General features: G+C 37.7%; 1 protein-coding gene across 1 annotated transcript in view; it reads left to right on the forward strand.

Annotated features, from left to right (window-relative positions):
* RDX (radixin) overlaps window positions 1-19,870 on the forward strand; it is a 93,905-nt gene that overhangs the window by 22,583 nt on the left and 51,452 nt on the right. Inside the window, exons 3-9 of the mRNA XM_027036459.2 lie at window positions 2,026-2,109; window positions 8,200-8,295; window positions 8,719-8,993; window positions 13,786-13,869; window positions 14,072-14,218; window positions 17,833-17,929; window positions 18,399-18,562. Of these exons, the coding sequence (XP_026892260.1) occupies window positions 2,026-2,109; window positions 8,200-8,295; window positions 8,719-8,993; window positions 13,786-13,869; window positions 14,072-14,218; window positions 17,833-17,929; window positions 18,399-18,562 (947 nt within the window). The remainder of the gene's footprint in view (window positions 1-2,025; window positions 2,110-8,199; window positions 8,296-8,718; window positions 8,994-13,785; window positions 13,870-14,071; window positions 14,219-17,832; window positions 17,930-18,398; window positions 18,563-19,870) is intronic.

Here is a 19,870-nt window from a genome sequence, read left to right on the forward strand (position 1 = left end):
CTAGACTGCTGTCGCTTCCAGACACCAATCCCAAATAGTGGATCTCCATGTTACCCACATTTCTAACTTGGCTACACATTGGAGATTCCCATGGTTCCCTCCTCAGGTACTGTAATTCACTGGAACAGCTTACCGAACTCAGAGAAACACTTTTACTTATTATTACTGGTTAATACAAAGGATATTATAAGGATACAAATGAAAGATACAGAGGAAGAGGAGGCACCTAGGGCAAAGTCCAGGAAGGTCCAGAGCACGGGAGCTTCTGTTCTTGTAGAGTTTGCAGTCCACCTTTCTCTTTGTACGTGGATGCATTCATCAACTTGGAAGCTCTCTGTGAACCCCTTTGTTTAAGGTTTTTTATGAGGTGTCCTTTATGTAGGTACAATTGATCAAATCACGTACAGCCAGTGACGATTAACCCAACTTCCCAGCCTCCTCTCTTTGGAGATTAGGGTAGTGGCTGTAATCACATGCTTGGTTCTTGTGGTTACTAGCCCCCATCGTGAAGTGTGTATGGGCCCATCTGGAGTCACTTCATTAGCCTAAACTCAGGTGTGGTTGAAAGGGGCTTGTGAGTAACAAAAAATGCTCCACTCACTTCTGTCATTCAGGAAATTCCAGGGGCTTTAGGAACTCTCTGCCAAGAAACAGAATGAAGACCAAATACATATTCTGTGACAATAGGTTTTATGTTGTTATGCCTCATTGTTTATGTATGCTACATGTATATGTGTATGCATATTTTCTAATAGGCATTATTTTAAAGAAAGGTAGATTGGTAAGGTTTATTTGATTAGAGAACGTATTTCAGATAAAAGCTACATGTGCAGGGGGAATGTAAATGTAAAGGGGAAATAAGTCACATTTAGAGTTCTAATAGTATGAGTTAAAAAGGTACATTTGTACCACATGATGGTAAACTCTAAATGAAGATGATACTCTGGAATTAAAATTTTTTTCTTTTTAAAAAAAAATTTTTTTAACGTTTATTTTTTTTTAATTTTTTTATGTTTATTTAGTTTTGAGAGCAAGAGAGACAGAGCATGAGTGGGAGAGGGGCAGACAGAGAGGGAGTCACAGAATCCAAAGCAGACTCCAGGCTCTAGCTGTCAGCACAGAGCCTGATGCGGGGCTCGAACTCACAGACCGCGAGATCATGACCTGAGCCGAAGTCGGCCACCTAACTGACTGAACCACCCAGGTGCCCCAACGTTTATTCATTTTTGAGAGACAGAGAGCATGAGTGGGGAAGGGGCAGGGAGAGAGGGAGGCACAGAATCTGAAGCAGGCTCCAGGCTCTGAGCTGTCAGCACAGAGCCCGACGCGAGTCTCAAACTCACGAATTGCGAGATCATGACCTGAGCTGAAGTCGGACGCTCGACTGACTGAGCCACCCCGGTGCCCCTTAAAATTATTTTCATTAAGGCATATTAAGATTTTGGTGAGATACCCAGTTAGAAAGGTATTTATACAAAAGAGAATTTAGGATAGAGTCTAACAAAGGTCAATCAAAGAATGCTTTTTATAAAGTCAGTATATTTGCAATATGAATAAAACTATCTGAATTTTGTGTTGAAAGAAATACAGGATAGTGAATGACATTCAGAGAATTTGGAGTTATGGCTCAGTTGAAATACCTACTCTGCTGTTTGATATCCCTGTGGGCAAATAATGGGAACTCTTTTAGTTTCTATAGAAATGACTATATTTTCTAGTATTGTTGCAGGGGCTAAATGAGAAGATGGAAAGGTCATGGCCTAGTGCCTACTATATGCCAAGAAGTCAATAAATGTTTTTAAAAGAGGACTTTATAAGTTCTTTTTCAAACAGATATTAGATTTCCTGTGATTAAAATCAGAGTTGGTTACTTTAATAAAGAAAATACTAGGTACAATTATGGAGTAGCTCTTTATTGCCTGCACATTATGCTTTATTTTATAAATCAGATAATATTTTCTCATGTTTGATACTTAATAAATATATTCTGTATCCTAGTGATTTTCCCTTCTGTTTTTACTGCAGATCAATGTAAGAGTGACCACCATGGATGCTGAGCTGGAGTTTGCCATTCAGCCCAATACAACTGGCAAGCAGCTTTTTGACCAGGTATCGTTTAACCACATGAAGTATGCAGCTTTTGACAATGTAGAGTGGAGTATGTTGCAACTTCTTTGTATGTTTTTCTGTGATTTTACTGGTATTGCAGCAATGTGGCACTTGAAATTTTTCACGGTACCTATTCAAGATATCTGGCACAGTGGTACAGACACTGTTGTTTCTCATTCCTGCATTTGAGAGATAGGACTTTTTAAAATTAATTATTAGGTTGTTTTGTTTTCTTTTTTCTGTTTGTATCTTTTTGTTTGTTTAAATCCAAGTTAGTTAACATACAGTGTAGTAATGGTTTCAGGAGTAGAATTTAGTGATTCATCACTTATATATAACGCCCAGTGCTCATCACAAGTGCCCTCCTGAATACCCATCATCCATTTTACCCATCCCCCACCTCCCTCCCACCATCTACCCTCAGTTTGGTCTCTATGGTTAAGAGTCTCATGCTTTACTTCCCTCTTATTTTCCCCTTCCCCTGTGTTCATCTATTTTGTTTCTTAAATTCCACATGAGTGAAATCACATCGTACTGGTCTTTCTCTGACTGACTTATTTCAGTTAGCACATTACACTCTAGTTCCATCCACTTTGTTGCACATGACAAGATTTTATTCTTTTTGATCGTTGAGTAATATTCCATTATATATATATATATATGTGTGTGTATATATATATACACACATATATATAAGTATATATACACATGTATGTATGTGTGTATATATATATATACATACATATATATATACACACATATATATGTATGTGTATATATATATACACATACATATATATATACACACATACCCCACATCTTCTATATCCCACATACCCCACATCTTCTATATCCATTCATCAGTCAGTGGACATTGGGCTCTTTCCATACTTTGGCTCTTGTTGATAATGCTGCTATAAACATTGGGGTGCATGTTCCCCTTCAAATCAGTATTTTTGTATCCCTTGGGTAAATACCTAAACATGCAATTGTTGGATCATAGGGTAGTTCTATTTTTAGTTTTTTGAGGAGCCTCTGTACTGTTTTCTAGAGTGGCTGCACCAGTTTGCATTCCCACCAGCAGTGCAAAAGAAATCCTCTTTCTCTGCATCCTCGCCAGCTTTTGTTGTTGCCTGAGTTGTTCATGTTAGCCATTCTGACAGGTGTGAGGTGGTATCTCATTGTGGTTTTGATTTGTATTTCCCTGATGATGAGTATCTTCATCTCTGGATGTTTTCTTTGGAAAAGTGTCTGTTCATATCTTCTGCCCATTTCTTCACAGGATTATTTGTTTTTTGGGTGTTGAGTTTGTAGTTCTTGAACCCTTTATCAGATACGTCATTTGCAAATATCTTCTATTTCGTAGGCTGCCTTTTAGATTTGTTGATTGTTTCCTTCGCTGTGCAGAAGATTTTATCTTGATGAGGTCCCAGTAGTTCATTTTTGCTTTTGTTTCCCTTGCCTCGGGAGACACGTCAGTTAAGAAGTTGCTGTGGCCAAGGTCAGAGAGGTTGCTGCCTGTTTTCTTCTCAAGATTTTGATGGTTTCCTGTCTCACATTTAGGTCTTACATCTACTTTGAGTTTGTTTTTGTGTATGGTGTAAGAAAGTGGTCCAGATTCATTCTTCTGCATGTTGCTGTCCAGTTTTCCCAACACCATTTAGCAGGTATTTCTTTAACATCTGCTGTCTAAAGCATTGTAATGAGGACCAAAAAAGGATTCAAAGATACTGTGCCCAGTGGGGTGGGTGGAGATCCTAGACAGAGGGGATGGCAGGAGCAGAGGCACAGGGAACTATAGGCTATAAGGAGGTACCTAACATCTGTTTGGTGTTGTAACCTCATGATAAGTGAACATGGGTGTCATATTAAGGAATTTGGACTATGGGTCTTCTCTTTGTTTTCTCACTCTTGAGTGCACATTTGAGTCACCAGTGGAGCTTTAAAAAAACAAAAAGCAATGCTTGGAAACCTCCTCCAGAGCTTCTGATTTAATTGTCTGGGGCCTACTGTAAATCATTAGTTAGTTTTTTTGGGTTTTTTTTTTTTTAAGCTCTCCAGGTGTGCCCGGCTAGCTCAGTGGGTAGAGCATGAAACTCTTAAGTTCCCCAGGTTTTGCAGTATGATGATGTAACTGATGTTTTATTGAGAAGGGGAGGAAAGAGATTGGTACCCAGAGGCCAAGTGGTTAGGAAGGTGACTTGATTGCAAAATGGAGAAAGGTGATAACAATTTGCAAGGCATGAGACTCCGGGGTGGATGTTTACGTCAACTTTTACATCTGAGCTGAGCCAGAGAGCAGTAGTCTGTGGTTAGACTTCCTTGAACTTAGAGAACAGAACAGGAGACAGAATTTCTAGTGTACAGCAGTAAGTAACCATGTAGATATTTTGGTTTTATTTTGTAGCATTCTATCACATACCGATCCAAAATATGATATAAAATTCAAAAATTCCTGGAAAGTTGTTTCTTTTCTTAACAAAGTATACTTAGTCTTCCTGATTAGGTAATTGATGATCTTGAAAGCCCTGATAAAGTCTTTCTGTAAGAGGAAAGGTTATTTTGTGAGTGAGCAAATTCTTAAAGCAAAATCATAAGCAGCTACATGCACCATACCTTATACACATTTTACCTTGTGAACTAATATGATATCCTCTTCTCTTGATTCTTCTCGGCTTCCTGTGTGTGAATATATAGCTTATCTTACTTTAATAAATATGTGAATGGAGAGGTGCCTGGATGGTTCAGTTGGTTAAGCATTCAACTCTTGATTTCAGCTCAGGCCGTGACTCACAGTTTGTGGGATTGAGCCCTGTGTTGTCAGCCCAGAGTCTTTTGGGGATTCTCTCTTTGCCTCTGTCTCTGCTCCTCCCCCATAAAGTAAATAAACAGTTGAAAAATTTTAATGGAGTCGGTATTCATTGTACTTACTTTGTAGCAAGTTGAAATGTCATAGTGCAGTGTTTGTGTTAGTCAAAAACTAATGAGCAAGTGGGCCTTTTTGGTATTGCATATGAGAAATAAAATACTTGTTTTTTATGAAGCAGAGTTGCTTTCGTTTGGATAGCAGGGGGAAAGGACACCTCCTTTATTATAGTGCAATACTGTGTAGTATAAGAGTGTGGGCTCTGGAGCCACACTGCCTGCGGTAGAGTCCCAGCTCTAGTTGTTTGATTTGCACAAATTACTTGCTTTGCCTCATTTGTTTCATTTGTACAATGAGGATGGTGATTGCACTCTTCTTCCCTGAGGAGGTCGTTGTGAGTTAAGTGAGAATCCATCCATGGAAAGTACATAGGACAGCATTTGATACACACCCAGTTCATAGTATAAGTGAAGTTCTAGATAAGGAGTATGGTTATCTGTAATGTGCTCCCTAAGCAGTTATTTCTTGGAGTCACTGTTGTTTCCTGACAACTTCTCTTGAGTCCAAATGTTAGGATCTAAAACCAGGCTTTACCTTGAGTATAGTGAGCATATGGAGTGGGTTGGCAGGTAGGTAGGTTTAGGGTCTGACCAGGAGCAGACTAGAGATAGGGTCCTCTCAAGCAAGGGTCCATAGCAGCCTAAATCCATCTGTAGCAAGGCCTTACTTCTGATCATGATGAGCTTGAGGTCAGCTGCTGTGCATAGGGGGCTCTAATTGAGTGCTTGGGGTCCTTTGGTTTACTGCCTGATTCTTCCCACATTATCCTTCACTTACAGCTTCCGCCTGTGGGATTAGAGTATTCGCACCCCTAAGAAGTGTTCAATATGATCTGTTGGGATGCAAGAAAAAAAAACTAAAATGTTTATTTATATTTTTGTCCTTTTTCAAGTTACTTTAAAAATACATGTTTTATAATGTATTACTGTGATTTTTGCCTGTGTATAATTTATAGATAAGTATACATATATTGTAGTTAAGTACCCAAGTATTTTTTTTTTAAGTTTATGTATTTATTGAGAGTGTGAGGAAGAGCATGCTCAAGAGAGCCAGAGTTGGGGAGGGCAGAGAGGGAGACAGAGAGAATCCCAAGCAGGCTCCTCAGGACTTGAACCCACAAACCATGAGATCATGACCTGAATCGAAGTCGAGAGTCAGACGTTTGACTAAGCCACTCAGGCACCACCTTCCTCAAGTATGTTTTCACGTACAAAAGTATGTGTCTGAAAGTTTCTGAGAACCCTTTGAGAAGTACTAGGAAAAGCACTGAAGAGATAGGGCCTCTTAAAGAATTTCACAGCTGAGCCTTCTTGTTCTTCCTGGTGTTTGTTGTGATGGTCTCCAGTTAGTTAAGGTACTGCCCTTTGTGCCCACTGTGGCAGATCCCGCCTTTCCTTAGCAAGTTCATGAATCTGGCAAAGCCTAAAGGCAACAGTTGAGGCAGCTACTTTGATACATTGCTCTCCCTTGCTTTTGACCTAAGTAACTTTTCTTACTCTGCTACTCTGAGCTGGAATATTTTCTTTGGCTCTGATGGGACAACCTGTCTTTTGCCAAAGTTAAATTACTTGGGATCTCCTTTGTGTAGGTTCAAGTTTTGGTTGTTTGGCATTGGTCAGTTTTTGCATCAGTGTGAGTCTTTATATCCCATATCATGTAGAAATTTGTTTTTTTGATGATAACTTTTCCTAGCAGAGCTAAATGTTTTTTTCTGATTTTTAATTTTTTTGGTGTGTGTAATTTCAGTGAATGTTTCAAGAGAAGGAAAGTCAACTGAAGGGTTCAGTATGCTATCTTGAAATCCAAAAGCCTGACACATTTTTAGATATGTTTAAAAAAGAATTTTTTTAACATTTACTTACTTTTGAGACAGCGACAGGGTGTGAACAGGGGAGCGGCAGAGAGAGAGAGAGGGAGACACAATCTGAAGCAGGATCCAGGCTCTGAGCTGTCAGTACAGAGCCTGACACGGTGCACAAACTCATAAACTTTGAGTGACATCATGACCTGGACCGAAGTTGGAGTTTAACCGACTGAGCCACCCAGGCACCCCTGTTGTTAGCTATTTTTAAAAAATAAGCCAAGAATATCACTTAAAACTAATGTTGAATCTTTCTCTCAAGCTTTTAAAACACTAATAAACTCTCACCTCTCCTGGCTCATTTCCCTCACTTTCATCTTAAAATAGATTTTTTTTAAAAATAAGCTTTTTCCACGTGTTGGTACATTCTTGGGTGGGTCCTAGCTCACCACTCTATTTACTCTAATACTTTTGAGTACCTTCCATGGGCTACTAATTCTTTATAGGATGGCATAATTAAGATGAATAAGACAGTAATCTCTGTCCTTAGTTTTAAAGAATGAAGGAGGGTAAATAGACACACTACTTCTCATACAGTTACTTATGATAAGATAGAATCAATGTCCCAGTAGCTATAGATACTAGATAAAGTGCTGTGGGAACATTAAGGAACAAGTGATTAATTTTATCTGTATAATAGGGCAGCTTCATTCACAGAAGGTGTGTTGAGCTGGGCCTTGAGGAATAAATTATTCAAAAGGGGGCGAAAGTACAGAAGAAACATTCTAGGCAGAAGAAGAAGCATGAGCAGAGGTGCAGAAGGGTAAAATTTGGGCATGTTCCAAGAATGGTTTCTTGCTCAGTGAAGGAAGAACATAGAATATTTATATTGATGGTAGGTGAAGGGTATAGTAGAAGGGGGCATGAAATCACTAGCTGGATCATCAGGAGGTATGGCTTTTACATGTCCTCAGGGACTCTTATCACCAAAATGATACTATTTGCCTTGCCTACCCAGTTATGTAGTTGTGGAGATAAATTGAAATAGGCAAGTGGGATTATGACAGCTTTGTATCTATTTCCTGGACTTCTTGTGATCTCTTGGGGTCATGATGGGAGATGAGAAAGAAGAAGAGGTATAAAAAAATGGATCACATAAAATGGAAATGACATTATAAACTATATAAAACCTGAATTTAAATTTTCAGAAATGTTCCTTTAATTAATACATGAAATTTAAGAAAGATCTTTATAACAAAGGAATATACCTATAATACCTCTGTGGTTTTGTTTTTCTTTTGAAATACAGGACCATTTCCTTATACTATGAATGTTGAACTGAAATTGAACTTTTTTTTTTAAGGTGGTGAAAACAGTTGGTTTGCGTGAGGTCTGGTTTTTTGGGCTGCAGTATGTGGACAGCAAAGGTTATTCTACATGGCTTAAACTAAATAAAAAGGTAAAAATATGTATAAAATTCAGCTAGTAATTAAGTTATTTTGAAGTTATGATCATGAATTTGTACTAGGAAAGCGCAGGGTCTGACTGACCTCAGACCTCCTTTTACAATTATCTCTGAGTCGTTAAAGGTGTCATGTCTTTTAATTCAGTAAGTTACCATGAGGTTATCATCTTAGAAAAAGGAAATGTTCACTTCTCCTGTTTTGAAAACTTAACGTGTAGTAAATATTAGGTGTAACTGACTCAGTTTGACTTAAACATAAAGAATAAGCTTCTTATAAGTTTGGAATCTTACTTACACACTAGAGTCTTACTTATGGATTTAGAATCTTATTTATATTTCATATCCTACTTTCTTCTAAAAAAGAATTTGATATGAACTTACCATTTTTGTTGATGATGTTTGAAATTATTGTTCCAGGTGACACAGCAAGATGTTAAAAAAGAGAATCCTTTACAGTTCAAATTTAGAGCTAAATTCTTTCCTGAAGATGTTTCTGAGGAATTAATTCAAGAAATAACCCAGAGACTTTTCTTCCTTCAAGTTAAGGAAGCTATCTTAAATGATGAGATATATTGTCCTCCAGAAACAGCAGTTCTTTTGGCTTCCTATGCTGTTCAGGCCAAGTATGGAGATTATAATAAAGAGATTCATAAACCGGGCTACCTGGCTAATGATAGACTCCTACCCCAGCGGTAAGTGAAACATGTATTTTTAATTTTTTCATTTTTCAGAGAGCGAGTGCATGCGAGCAGGGGTGGGGCGAGGGGTAGAGGGAGAGTGAGACAATCTTAAGCAGACTCCGTGCTGAGCGGAACCCTAGACTAGGCATCTGAAAACTGAGTTTCAGACACCTTTTCGGGGTGCCTGGCTGGCTTAATTGGAAGAGCATGTAACTCTTGATCTCGGGGTTGAGTTCGAGCCCCATGTTGGGCATAGAGATTACTTAAATAAATAAACTTAAAGAAACAAAACAGTATTTAAAAAAGTTAAAAACTGGGGTGCCTGGATGGCTCAGTAGGTTAAGTATCTGACTTTGGCTCGGGTTATGATCTCACAGTTCTTGAGATCAAGCCCCACATCAGGATCTCTGCTCTCAGCACAGAGCCATTTTCAAGATCCTCTGTCTCCCTTTCTCTCTGCCTCTGCCCCTGCCCCACTTGCACTCTCTCTCTCTGAAAATAAACAAACTTTAAAAACAATAATGAAAAAAATAAAAAGTTAAAAACTTAATTTTAATTCTATAGAGGAAGTAATAGTTTCCTAAGAAGATAAAATAATACATGCTGTTCACCAAAGACTCAGGAATACGAGACACCTCATAATCTGTGGTTATTTAGCTTCAATTATTATTCCAACCCCAGTTCTTGTCTCAAGATTTTTTTTCAAGCATTGAATTAAATAGTTGATTACTAGCACAGTAGAATTTTGTTTCAGGTAAGGATTAGTTTTTATTTTTAATTGAGATTGAAGTAATTTTATTTTTATTGATGTATATTTGGCACACAGTATTACATTACTTTCAAGTATACAACATAGTGATTCCACAACTCTGTGCCATAATTGAGGTATAATTTGTACTTAGTAAAATGCACAGGAGGTTAAGTTTTAAATCAGGGCCTAAGGTAAATATTAGGTATAATCAACATTACCCTTACAGTTTCTTAATTTTTTGTAGAATAGGCATGCTTTATCTCAGGTATTACATAGATCTTTTTTTTTCCCCAAGATTTTTTTAAAGTTTATTTATTTATTTTGAGAGAGAAAGAGAGAGCAAGGGAGGGGCAGAGAGAGAGCATTCCAAGCAAGCTTCTCCTTGTCAGTGCAGAGCCCAGTGTGGGGCTTGAACCCACAAACTGTGAGATTATGACCTGAGCCGAAGAGTTGGACGCTTAACTAGTTGTGCCTACACAGGTGCCCCGATGGTTGTTCTTTTGTTAGATTAGATTGCTGTTTAGTTGAGCGCAAGATGAAGTAATTGGCTTCCATTTAATAGGTGATGTTTTATAATATTTTACACACGGGAATCATATTTAAGCAAAATTTAGTTTTTTTATTTTAAATGTATGTGTGCTGTAACCCACTTTGTTTAAAAGGGAGGATGATAGCACATACCCTTCAAGATCTGGTCCATAATTTTGAAGGTACAGATAGGTGTTCTTCAGGTTGGTAATGTTTGGAGAACTATTTTAAGCTATCTGAGCTTAAAAGAGTCTTACTCATAAATGAAAATACTGGGCACCTGGGTGGCTCAGTCATTAAACATTTGACTTCTGCTCAGGTAATGATCTCATGTTTCCTGAGTTCGAGTCCCACTTTGGGTGATCTTGAGCCCTGCTTCAGGTGAACATGAGCCCCACTTTGGGTAATACATAAGCCCCGTTGTGGGTGAGCCCCACTTCTCTCTTTTCTAACCTTCCCCCTACCCACCCCTCCTGGGATTCTCTGTCTCTCTGCCCCTGATTCACTGGCACCCCTACCCCAAATAAATAAATAAGTAAATAAATACATACATACAGTAAGTTTCCTTTAAAAAAATAAAATCAGAATACTAAGTTTTGTATTTAAAACGGAGAAAATACTTTCATAGTGATGAACTTGTTTTATGTATGGTATAGTACACTTTTCTCACTAAGTACCCGAGGGGGGGAATTAGTAATCAGATTATTTGGTAGTCATAAATCAAACACAATTTGATGCCTTTGATGGATGCTATTAGTTCTTGTACAGAAAAACCTGGATAAGCAATCTGTTCTCCCACAGTACAGTTTAGCTCTCTCGTGATGTGGATGATCAGATCCACCAGATAGTCTCTCTCTCCTTTGAAAAGAACTAGATATACATAAATTTTTATGTGCCACTTTTCTGACTTGGGCATCTAGGTAGTGGGTAATACGGTTTTGCCAAGATACGGGGAGAAGGAATATGTTTTGGGGGAGGAAGATTTCAGTTCTGAATCTACTGAGTTTGAAACATAACCAGTATAACCAAGGGAGACAGTATTCGTTTGTAGGTGTGAATCAGAACAAAGTCTGATACAGTTTTGGGAATAATCAGCAAATAGATAATTATCCCATGGAATGAAAGAGATGAACTTGACAGTACATCTAGAATGAACAAAAGGCCTAAGACAGATCTTGTGGGAAGTTAATTTTTAAGTATAGGGGAAGTGGCTCCTATAAGGCATAATTGAGAAAAAAATGCCAGAGTCCAGAATAATAGCAGAGGAATGTTAATCATGGAAGCCAAGGTATAAGGAAGGACTGGTTAGCAGTGTCAAATAGTACTAACAGGTCAAGTATGAGGGAGAACTAATGTGTCTGTTGGTTTAGCAGTAAGGAGATTGGTAGTGACCTTAGTAGAAGCAGCTTCCGTATGGTGTTGGTGATTGCAGCCCGATTGTGGTGGACTAGAGGCAGTAGATGCGAGGTATGCAAACGAAAGGTAGTGAATATGGATAGTTCTTAGAAGTTCGGCTGTGAAAAAGAAAATAAAAAACTAGGAGAGCATGAGTTTATAGACATGTTCTTTAAAAGATGGGAAAGAGCTGATTGACTGTAATTCCTTTATTCTCTCTACAAAGTTTTGAGTACCTCTTCAGTGCTGGTACCGGGCATATAGTGGTGAGCAATATGGATGTGGTGGTCCTTTGCCATCTAAGTACATATGTGTGAGTGTGTGCGCGTGCGCACATGTGGGGGACAATAAATATGTCCCGTCATAAATGATGAAGTATAGATCCTGGGAAAGTGAAGAGGGAAGTCCCTTAAAAGCCCAGATAGACAGATTTAAAGCCAAGTCAGACAGATTAGCCAAGAAGAAAGACTCCTTTTTCTGGACAGAAGAAAGAGAGGGCGGGAATTTTTGAATACCTGCAGACTCCTACAGATTAATAGCACAAGTGTATTATGCAAAATGCAAACAAATGCTATTTGAAATGCAGGGTATAAAAAACTAGAACATAAATCTTACTGGTATCCAAGTTAACCCATACCTTCAGGTTTATTTAATAGCATGATCCCAGCACTTGGCTGCACTGATTATGCCCTCAAGGCTGATTACATTCCTCTTGGTGAGCAGTGGAGGCAAGGCAGCAAGAGAAAGTATAAAGACAAGAAAAATGTAGAAACTTAATTGCTCTAAGGGAGAAGACAAAACTTCTCTCCCAAAAAGCCAAGGGCTTAAAAGAGGATACACAGAGAAAGGAGCAGTGCATTGTAAGAACATAATGGTTTGTTTGAGACCTCATTAAGGAATCCATTCTAAATAGTGAGTAACTTGTGCAAAGGATGACGACATTCTGAGATTCCTTTATACCGCCAAGACATTCCTAGGATTCACATAAATTTTTTATGCAGTTGAACGATAATATTTTAACACCACAGCTTTTGCTATTAATAAAGTAGGATCTGAGGATTCACCAATAAAGAAAGATGTATGATTATCATCATCTGACCCAAAGAGAATAGAAATAAATAATCTGTAGTGTGTAGAGCAGATATATGCATGTAGAATTTGCTGGTTTGGTGTTAAGATATTAGTAGTAGAAAATAGGTTTGCTTATATTAACATAAGGAACACTGGGAGGATTAAAAAGAAACTAATAAAGTTATTTGGAGAGTGTGGGATGGTAAAAAGTATAACTTTTCACTTGTATAATTTTATGTAAAGTATTATCTAAAGAAAATAACAATTAAATTTAGCACCAAGGAAAGTAAATACATAGAGTAAAGGAAGAAATTAAGGCTGGAGAATTCTGATTTTCACTCTGTTCTCTTATTTTTCTGTTAGTAATGAGAAAGTCATTTTCCTTTTTTTTCTTTTGTCCAATAGTGTATTCATTGGAAACATTTCAATTCCCATAAAGTACCTGTGTAACTGTTTTTTAAAAATGTATTATTTAAAATAATTTCAGGATTCTAGAAACTTTTTATCTTGAGATAATTCCAGATTCACAAGCAGTTGTAAAAACTAGAGAGATTCTTTGTATCCTTCTCCCAACGTTTTGGTAACGTCTTGCATATTGGGTACGATATCAACTAAGATATTGATACAGTTCGCCAACCTGATCCAGATTTTATCAGTTTTACCTGCAGTCAGGCATTTGTGTGTGTGTGTGTTCTGTGCAATTTGGTCATGTATATAGGTCTTTATGACAGCCACCATCACAGTTAAGGTACTGAATGAGTCTACATTTTTTTTAACTTTTTTTTTTTTTATGTTTATTCATTTTTGAGAGATGGAGAGAGCGAGCATAAGTAGGGGAGGGGCACAGAGCGAGGGAGACACAGAATCTGAAGCAGGCTCCAGGCTCAGAGCTGTTAGCACAGAGCCTGATGTGGGCTCAAACCCACAAACCGCGATATGACTTGAGCCAAAGTCAGACATTTAACCGACTGAGCCACCCAGGTGCCCTAAGTCTAGACTTTTAAATGAATGTTGATTTTGAATCGTAGAGGCATTCTCATAGATTTTTTTCCCTTACAGTGTTTTGGAACAACACAAGCTGACAAAAGAACAGTGGGAAGAAAGAATACAGAACTGGCATGAAGAACACAGAGGAATGCTGAGGTATTTGGGTGGCTATTTTCTTAGTGTTTTTCCTCAAAGTATTTTTATTTCATAGCATGTATTAATATATCAGATTATCCCCCAAAGATCATTCAACTTATATGAATAAATATAAAGCACTACATTGTAATCCAAAGTATTTTTGTAATTTTTTTGGTATTACCTTTATTTAAGTGTATTACAATAAACTTTATTTTAACAGGGAAGATTCTATGATGGAATACCTCAAGATTGCACAAGATCTAGAAATGTATGGAGTCAACTATTTTGAAATAAAAAATAAAAAGGGAACCGAATTGTGGCTAGGCGTTGATGCTCTGGGTCTGAATATTTATGAGCATGATGACAAGTGAGTTGCATGGTAAAAACTAGTCATTAATGACCTGTATGGCTTTAATTTTATGCTGTGTCTGTAAAAGTTCTTTTTTGGCTTGATTACTTTTTTTTTTTTTTTTTTTTTTTTTTGCTTGCTTGCTTAAATGATTAGTTAGGGCCCCATAGACTTTTGGATATCATGTCTCCATCTTTGATTTGCAACATCTTATAGCTTCAGAGTTCTGCTTCTCAGTGTATTTATCAGATGGAGTGATTCACTTCTTTTGCTCTCTAATGAGTTCTGTCCAGTAAATTAATTAAATTTGTTCCCTGTATGGGTGAAGAATAATTCCTTAAATATTATGCTTGGCATATAGGTTGAAATTGAAATTAACATATATAAGAAATCAAGAGCAGTGAGAATGAAATTAATAGATACATGATTTATTGTGTTTTGTAACACCTTTTTTTAGATATTTATAGGAATTGTTTTGAATTTTTTGAACATCAATAAAGTAGAATATCACTATATCAAGTAAGCATAGTAGATAGTGTTATTATTATTATTATTATTTTTTTTAATTGACCAGGTAGTAATTTTTATATTGGTATAAAATACATCAGACTCTTAAAATACTTTTAGGAATGATAGCTACAGTTGCTTTATATGTTCTTTAATTTATTTGCTGTACCACATAAACATTTAAGTCCATGCCAGTAATGTCTTCCTCTAAGGCATTTCTCTTTATTCTGTCGAGAATTTTAGTTTCATTATTACAAATATCTGATAAAATGTTTATTTTAACATTTTATCAGAAAATGTTAAATGTTTTATCAGAAACAATAAGTCTAAAAGAGAGCATTTTACTAATTTTACTCTGATAATACAGTTTTTACTTATATTACCAAGCAAGTTAAAAGGCTATATCATTCAGAATAGAATATTTTGAAAGTTTTGAAAAGCAAAATGGATTTACAGACCCAATTTTGTGGCCCAAATCTTTTTTCCCTTTTCTTTCTTTTAAAAATCATTGAATTAGTTTCTACTAGACTACCCATTATAAATATGCTTACAGGTAAAAATGGGGAATATGAAAGAGAAGGGGTTAGCTCAGGATGGGAAGGACTAAGATTTGAGATTGTGGACAAAAGGGATTTTGGTCTTATCTATACTGGTTCACTTTTTTAAATTTTTTTTTAATTTTTTTAACGTTTGTTTATTTCTGAGACACAGAGAGAGCATGAGTTGGGGAGGGCAGAGAGAGAGGGAGACACAGAATCTGAAGCAGGCTCCAGGCTCTGAGCTGTCAGCACAGAGCCTGACGCGGGGCTCAAACTCAAAAACTGTGAGTTCATGACCTAAGCTGAAGTCAGTCGCTCAACTGACTGAGCCACTCAGGCGCCCCATCACTTTTTTTTAAATAGCTAAAATCTGTTGTATTTCCAAAATATTTTTAAAAGTCAAAGTAGTGGACAACTTTAAAAGCTTGGTTAGGTTTGTTTAACAGTTCTGCTACTGATTGCCTTTGTGACCCTGGTCAGGTTATTAACTCTTTGAAATTCATGTAACTGCCAGGCTTACCTCACAGGATTGTTGTGAGAATTACATGAGGAAATTGCCTCAGAAATTTTCAAAATAATGTGTAAACATAGTACAGCCTTACCTAAAAAATACTGTGTTCCTTGTGGTGCCTGGGTGGCTCAGTCACTTAAAGCATCTGACTTCAGCTCAGGTTGTAATCTTGCTGTTGGTGGGTTCAAGCCCTGCATCTTGCTCTGTGCTGATAGCTCAGAGCCTGGAGCCTGCTTCTGATTGTCTCTCTCCCTCTCTCTCCCTCTCTCCCCCCCCCCCCCCCCGCCCCACTCCACGCTTGTGTGCATGCGTGTGCTTGCTCTCTCTTTCTCCCCCTCTCTCTCTCTCTCAAAATAAATAATAAACATTAAAAAAATAACTGTGGGGGCACCTGGGTGGCTCAGTCAGTTAAGCGTCTGACTTCAGCTTAGGTCATGATCTCGCGGTTTGTGGGTTCGAGGCCCTCGTCAGGCTCTGTGCTAACAGGTCAGAGCTTGGAGCCTGCTTTGGATTCTATGTCTCACTCTCTCTCTGCCCCTCCCCTGCTCAGGGTCTGTCTCTCTCTGTCTCAAAAATAAAACGTTAAAAAAAATAATAAAAAAAAACAACTGTGTTCCAGCACCCCCCCCCCCTTTTCAAGCAGGTAACTTTGACATTTGAATGACCATTAGAGGGCAGTATAAGTCGTGGATATTGATAAAGTTTTATGCAGAAAAAATTATTTTCTGTGCTTCAGTTCTTAATCTCCTTAAGAATTAAAAGAACTATCAATAGGTAGAAATTCATACTCAGTTCTCAGAAGACTGATTAAAAAGATGTCTTTTGGCCAGCATGGATGTCATAATCATTTTGCACACTTGTTATTGGATAACAGTGACAAATTTGATGGGTAGTTGAAACAGTAAAATATATGAAAAGCAGAAGAAAATTGTTATTCCAGTATGTGTGTGTGGTGTGGTAAAATGGAGGTAAGTGCTGCATAGGTTTAACGTTGGAATTCCAGCCCTGTCATTGACCCAAACATTGGTGTGTGTGAATGTCTTAACCTTTTTTCTTTGGAGGTAGAATTCACATACCATAAAATGAATCATTTTAAAGATACTGAAAATTAGGGGTGCCTGGTGGCTCAGTCAGTTAAGTGTCCAACTTCGGCTCAGGTCATGATCTCATGGTTTTTGGGTTCGAGCCCCTTGTCGGGCTCTGAGCTGGCAACACAGAGCCTGGAGGCTGCTTGAGATTCCGTGTCTCCCTCTCTCTGCCCCTCCCCCATGCATCCTCCATCCATCTCTCTCTCTCTCTCTCTCTCTCTCTCTCTCTCTCTCTCTCTCTCTCACAAAAATAAACATTAAAAAAATTTAGGGGCGTCTGTGTGGCTCATTCGGTTAAGTGTCCAAGTCTTGGTTTTGCCTCAGGTCATCATCTCACAGCTTGTGAGTTCGAACCTTACATTGGGCTCCGTGCTCACAGTGTGGAGCCTGCTTGGAATTCTCTGTCTCCCTCTGTCTCTGCCCCCCCCCCCCGACTTGTGTGTGCTTTCTTTCTCTCCCCCCCCTTAAAATAAACTTAAAAAAAATTAAAGATACTGAAAATTGTGTTTTTAATGTTATTCACAAATACTCATTTTTAAAGAGAGGAAGGAATTAAAAAATTTTCATATTTAGTAACAGGTCTATAAATCACACGAAAAGTTATGAAGACTTCTTTTTTCCCTCTCCTTAAACATTTTTAATAGTTGTAGCAGCTTGATTCTAAATAGAGCTAATACAGAACCCCAGGAAGCTCATTTCTGCACTCTGGGTTGCTAGTGTTTTCTAGGTAATTTTAAGAAAGCAAGTGTGATGCTTTCAAGGCTCATGACGCATTTATGAAATCCTTTGATAGTTATTCTTTGTTTTATGTGACTTAACTGATCAAGTTTCCCCTTAGAAGATAATGTCAGTAGCATAAGTAAGGTAATGCATTTGAAAGTCTGGCACTCTTAAGACTGGTCATTCAGCTAAATTGGCCCCAAAATGTTAATGAATTTTGCCTTTTGTTTCTTGCTTTTAAGTAAAGGAATGCTTTCATTTTTTAAGGTTAACACCTAAAATTGGTTTTCCCTGGAGTGAAATCAGAAATATTTCATTTAATGACAAAAAATTTGTTATAAAGCCAATCGACAAAAAGGCACCTGTAAGTAAAATTCTTTATGTTCTGTATTAACTCTTTTTTAATTTCTGCCACTTTGCTGTGATAATCATTTGAAGAGTGGCATCGTTCATTTATTGACTTGCTCCTGACTCGCTCTTTCCATAGTTTAACTTTCCCAGTGAGAAAATAATGAATGCTAGTAAATATACAAAGTTTTAATCTTTTTTATGACATAAATATTAGGGTTTTATTTTAACTGAGATTCAGCTGTAAGGTGGGTGATGTTTGTTAACAATCCTCATTCCTAAGAAGCAGTTAAAACACTTGTTCGCTGCTAGCCTTCCTAGTCCAGTGCAAACATGGCCTAGTCACTTGGAGGTAGGAAGTTTTATGATTTCTGAACTGTGTATAATACGACATTCGAATTCATACCACATATTAAAATTTAGTGCATGTTATTGTGAGAGACACTATCTTCATGAAAATTTTAATTCAGAAACTTTATGTTTAGGATTTTGTTTTTTATGCACCTCGTCTGAGAATCAATAAGCGGATTTTGGCTTTATGTATGGGAAACCATGAACTGTACATGCGGAGAAGGAAGCCTGATACTATTGAAGTGCAGCAGATGAAGGCTCAGGCAAGGGAGGAGAAACATCAGAAGCAGTTGGAAAGGTATGGAATTTAGGTCTGTGATGCGTAATTGAGTAGGTGAGCTAAAATTTAAGAATGCTCAGTTTTTTTAGCATTCTCTGAGCTTACATTTTTGCATTGTTTTCATTGTATTAAAATGGAATGAGTGCTCTCCTTATCCTCTTCCGAAATGAGTATGTGTACTCTGCGAGTGACAAATCTTTGCCACGTTTCTGAGAGGGTAGCTTCCCATGATTTCACAGATGTACTTTTTTTTTTTTTTTTTTTGAACATACTTGCTTTTGCCTGACTCACTGGTTTGGGTACCATAGTGGTTTGGAATTTTTCAAGTTTGTTTCCCTTCTGACTTGTATTTCCAAATTTTTCAGGATAAGAATTGCTGAATATTTTGCTTTAAAGCCATATCAGTGACACTGTTGAACTCAAGTGAAAAGTCATTATACAGAGCAACACCAGGACCCCCGCCAGTGACACTGATGTTATCAACCACCGTTACGTAGACTTTTGAAAAAGATACTGTTAAATATCCTAGAGAGTTCCTGAAAGGGATAGATAATGAAAGCCTGTGGATGCTGGAACCAGATTACCAGAGTCAGCAGCATTATTCCCAAATCTCATCCTAGATTGACTTGGATTTTAAAATTAACTTTCATTGAGGAGATCTTTGTGGTATAGAATAATACAGTCGTTTAAGAAATGAGTGGGTCCTAAACAAAACAAAACTGAGGAGCTCTAAACATATATAAACTTACATATTTCAAACATCTTGGAAATAACGCGATTTGAATATAAGAATTAAATAGGTCCTCTGCTAGATAAAATTTTACTACTTACCATCTTTAGTGTTTGTGTTTAATGATGTTTTTGTTTTGTTTTTTTCTTAAATGTTCTCTGTAATTTAGATAGCTTTCCTCAGGTTGTCTGCCTTAGAGAAGTCTACTGTGTTGCCAGACGTTTTTTTATGTAGGCATGAAACTTTCCAGTAATTCCTCACCCCATCATTAAAGATACTAACTTGGATTGACTGTGCTCTGTCCATTTTCACTGCTCTCATGTAGCTTAGGATCACATTGTGGTTTTAGGCTTACATGCTTTTTAAAGTGGTTCTTATTGGGGCGCCTGGGTGGCTCAGTCGGTTAAGTGTCCGACTTCGGCTCAGGTCACGATCTCACGGTCCGTGAGTTTGAGCCCCGCGTCGGGCTCTGGGCTGATGGCTCAGAGCCTGGAGCCTGCTTCCGATTCTTTGTCTCCCTCTCTCTCTGCCCCTCCCCCGTTCATGCTCTGTCTCTCTCTCTCAAAAATAAATAAAACGTTAAAAAAAATTTTTTT

Source organism: Acinonyx jubatus, chromosome D1 (assembly GCF_027475565.1).
Source record: "Acinonyx jubatus isolate Ajub_Pintada_27869175 chromosome D1, VMU_Ajub_asm_v1.0, whole genome shotgun sequence".
Classification (NCBI taxonomy): domain Eukaryota; kingdom Metazoa; phylum Chordata; class Mammalia; order Carnivora; family Felidae; genus Acinonyx; species Acinonyx jubatus.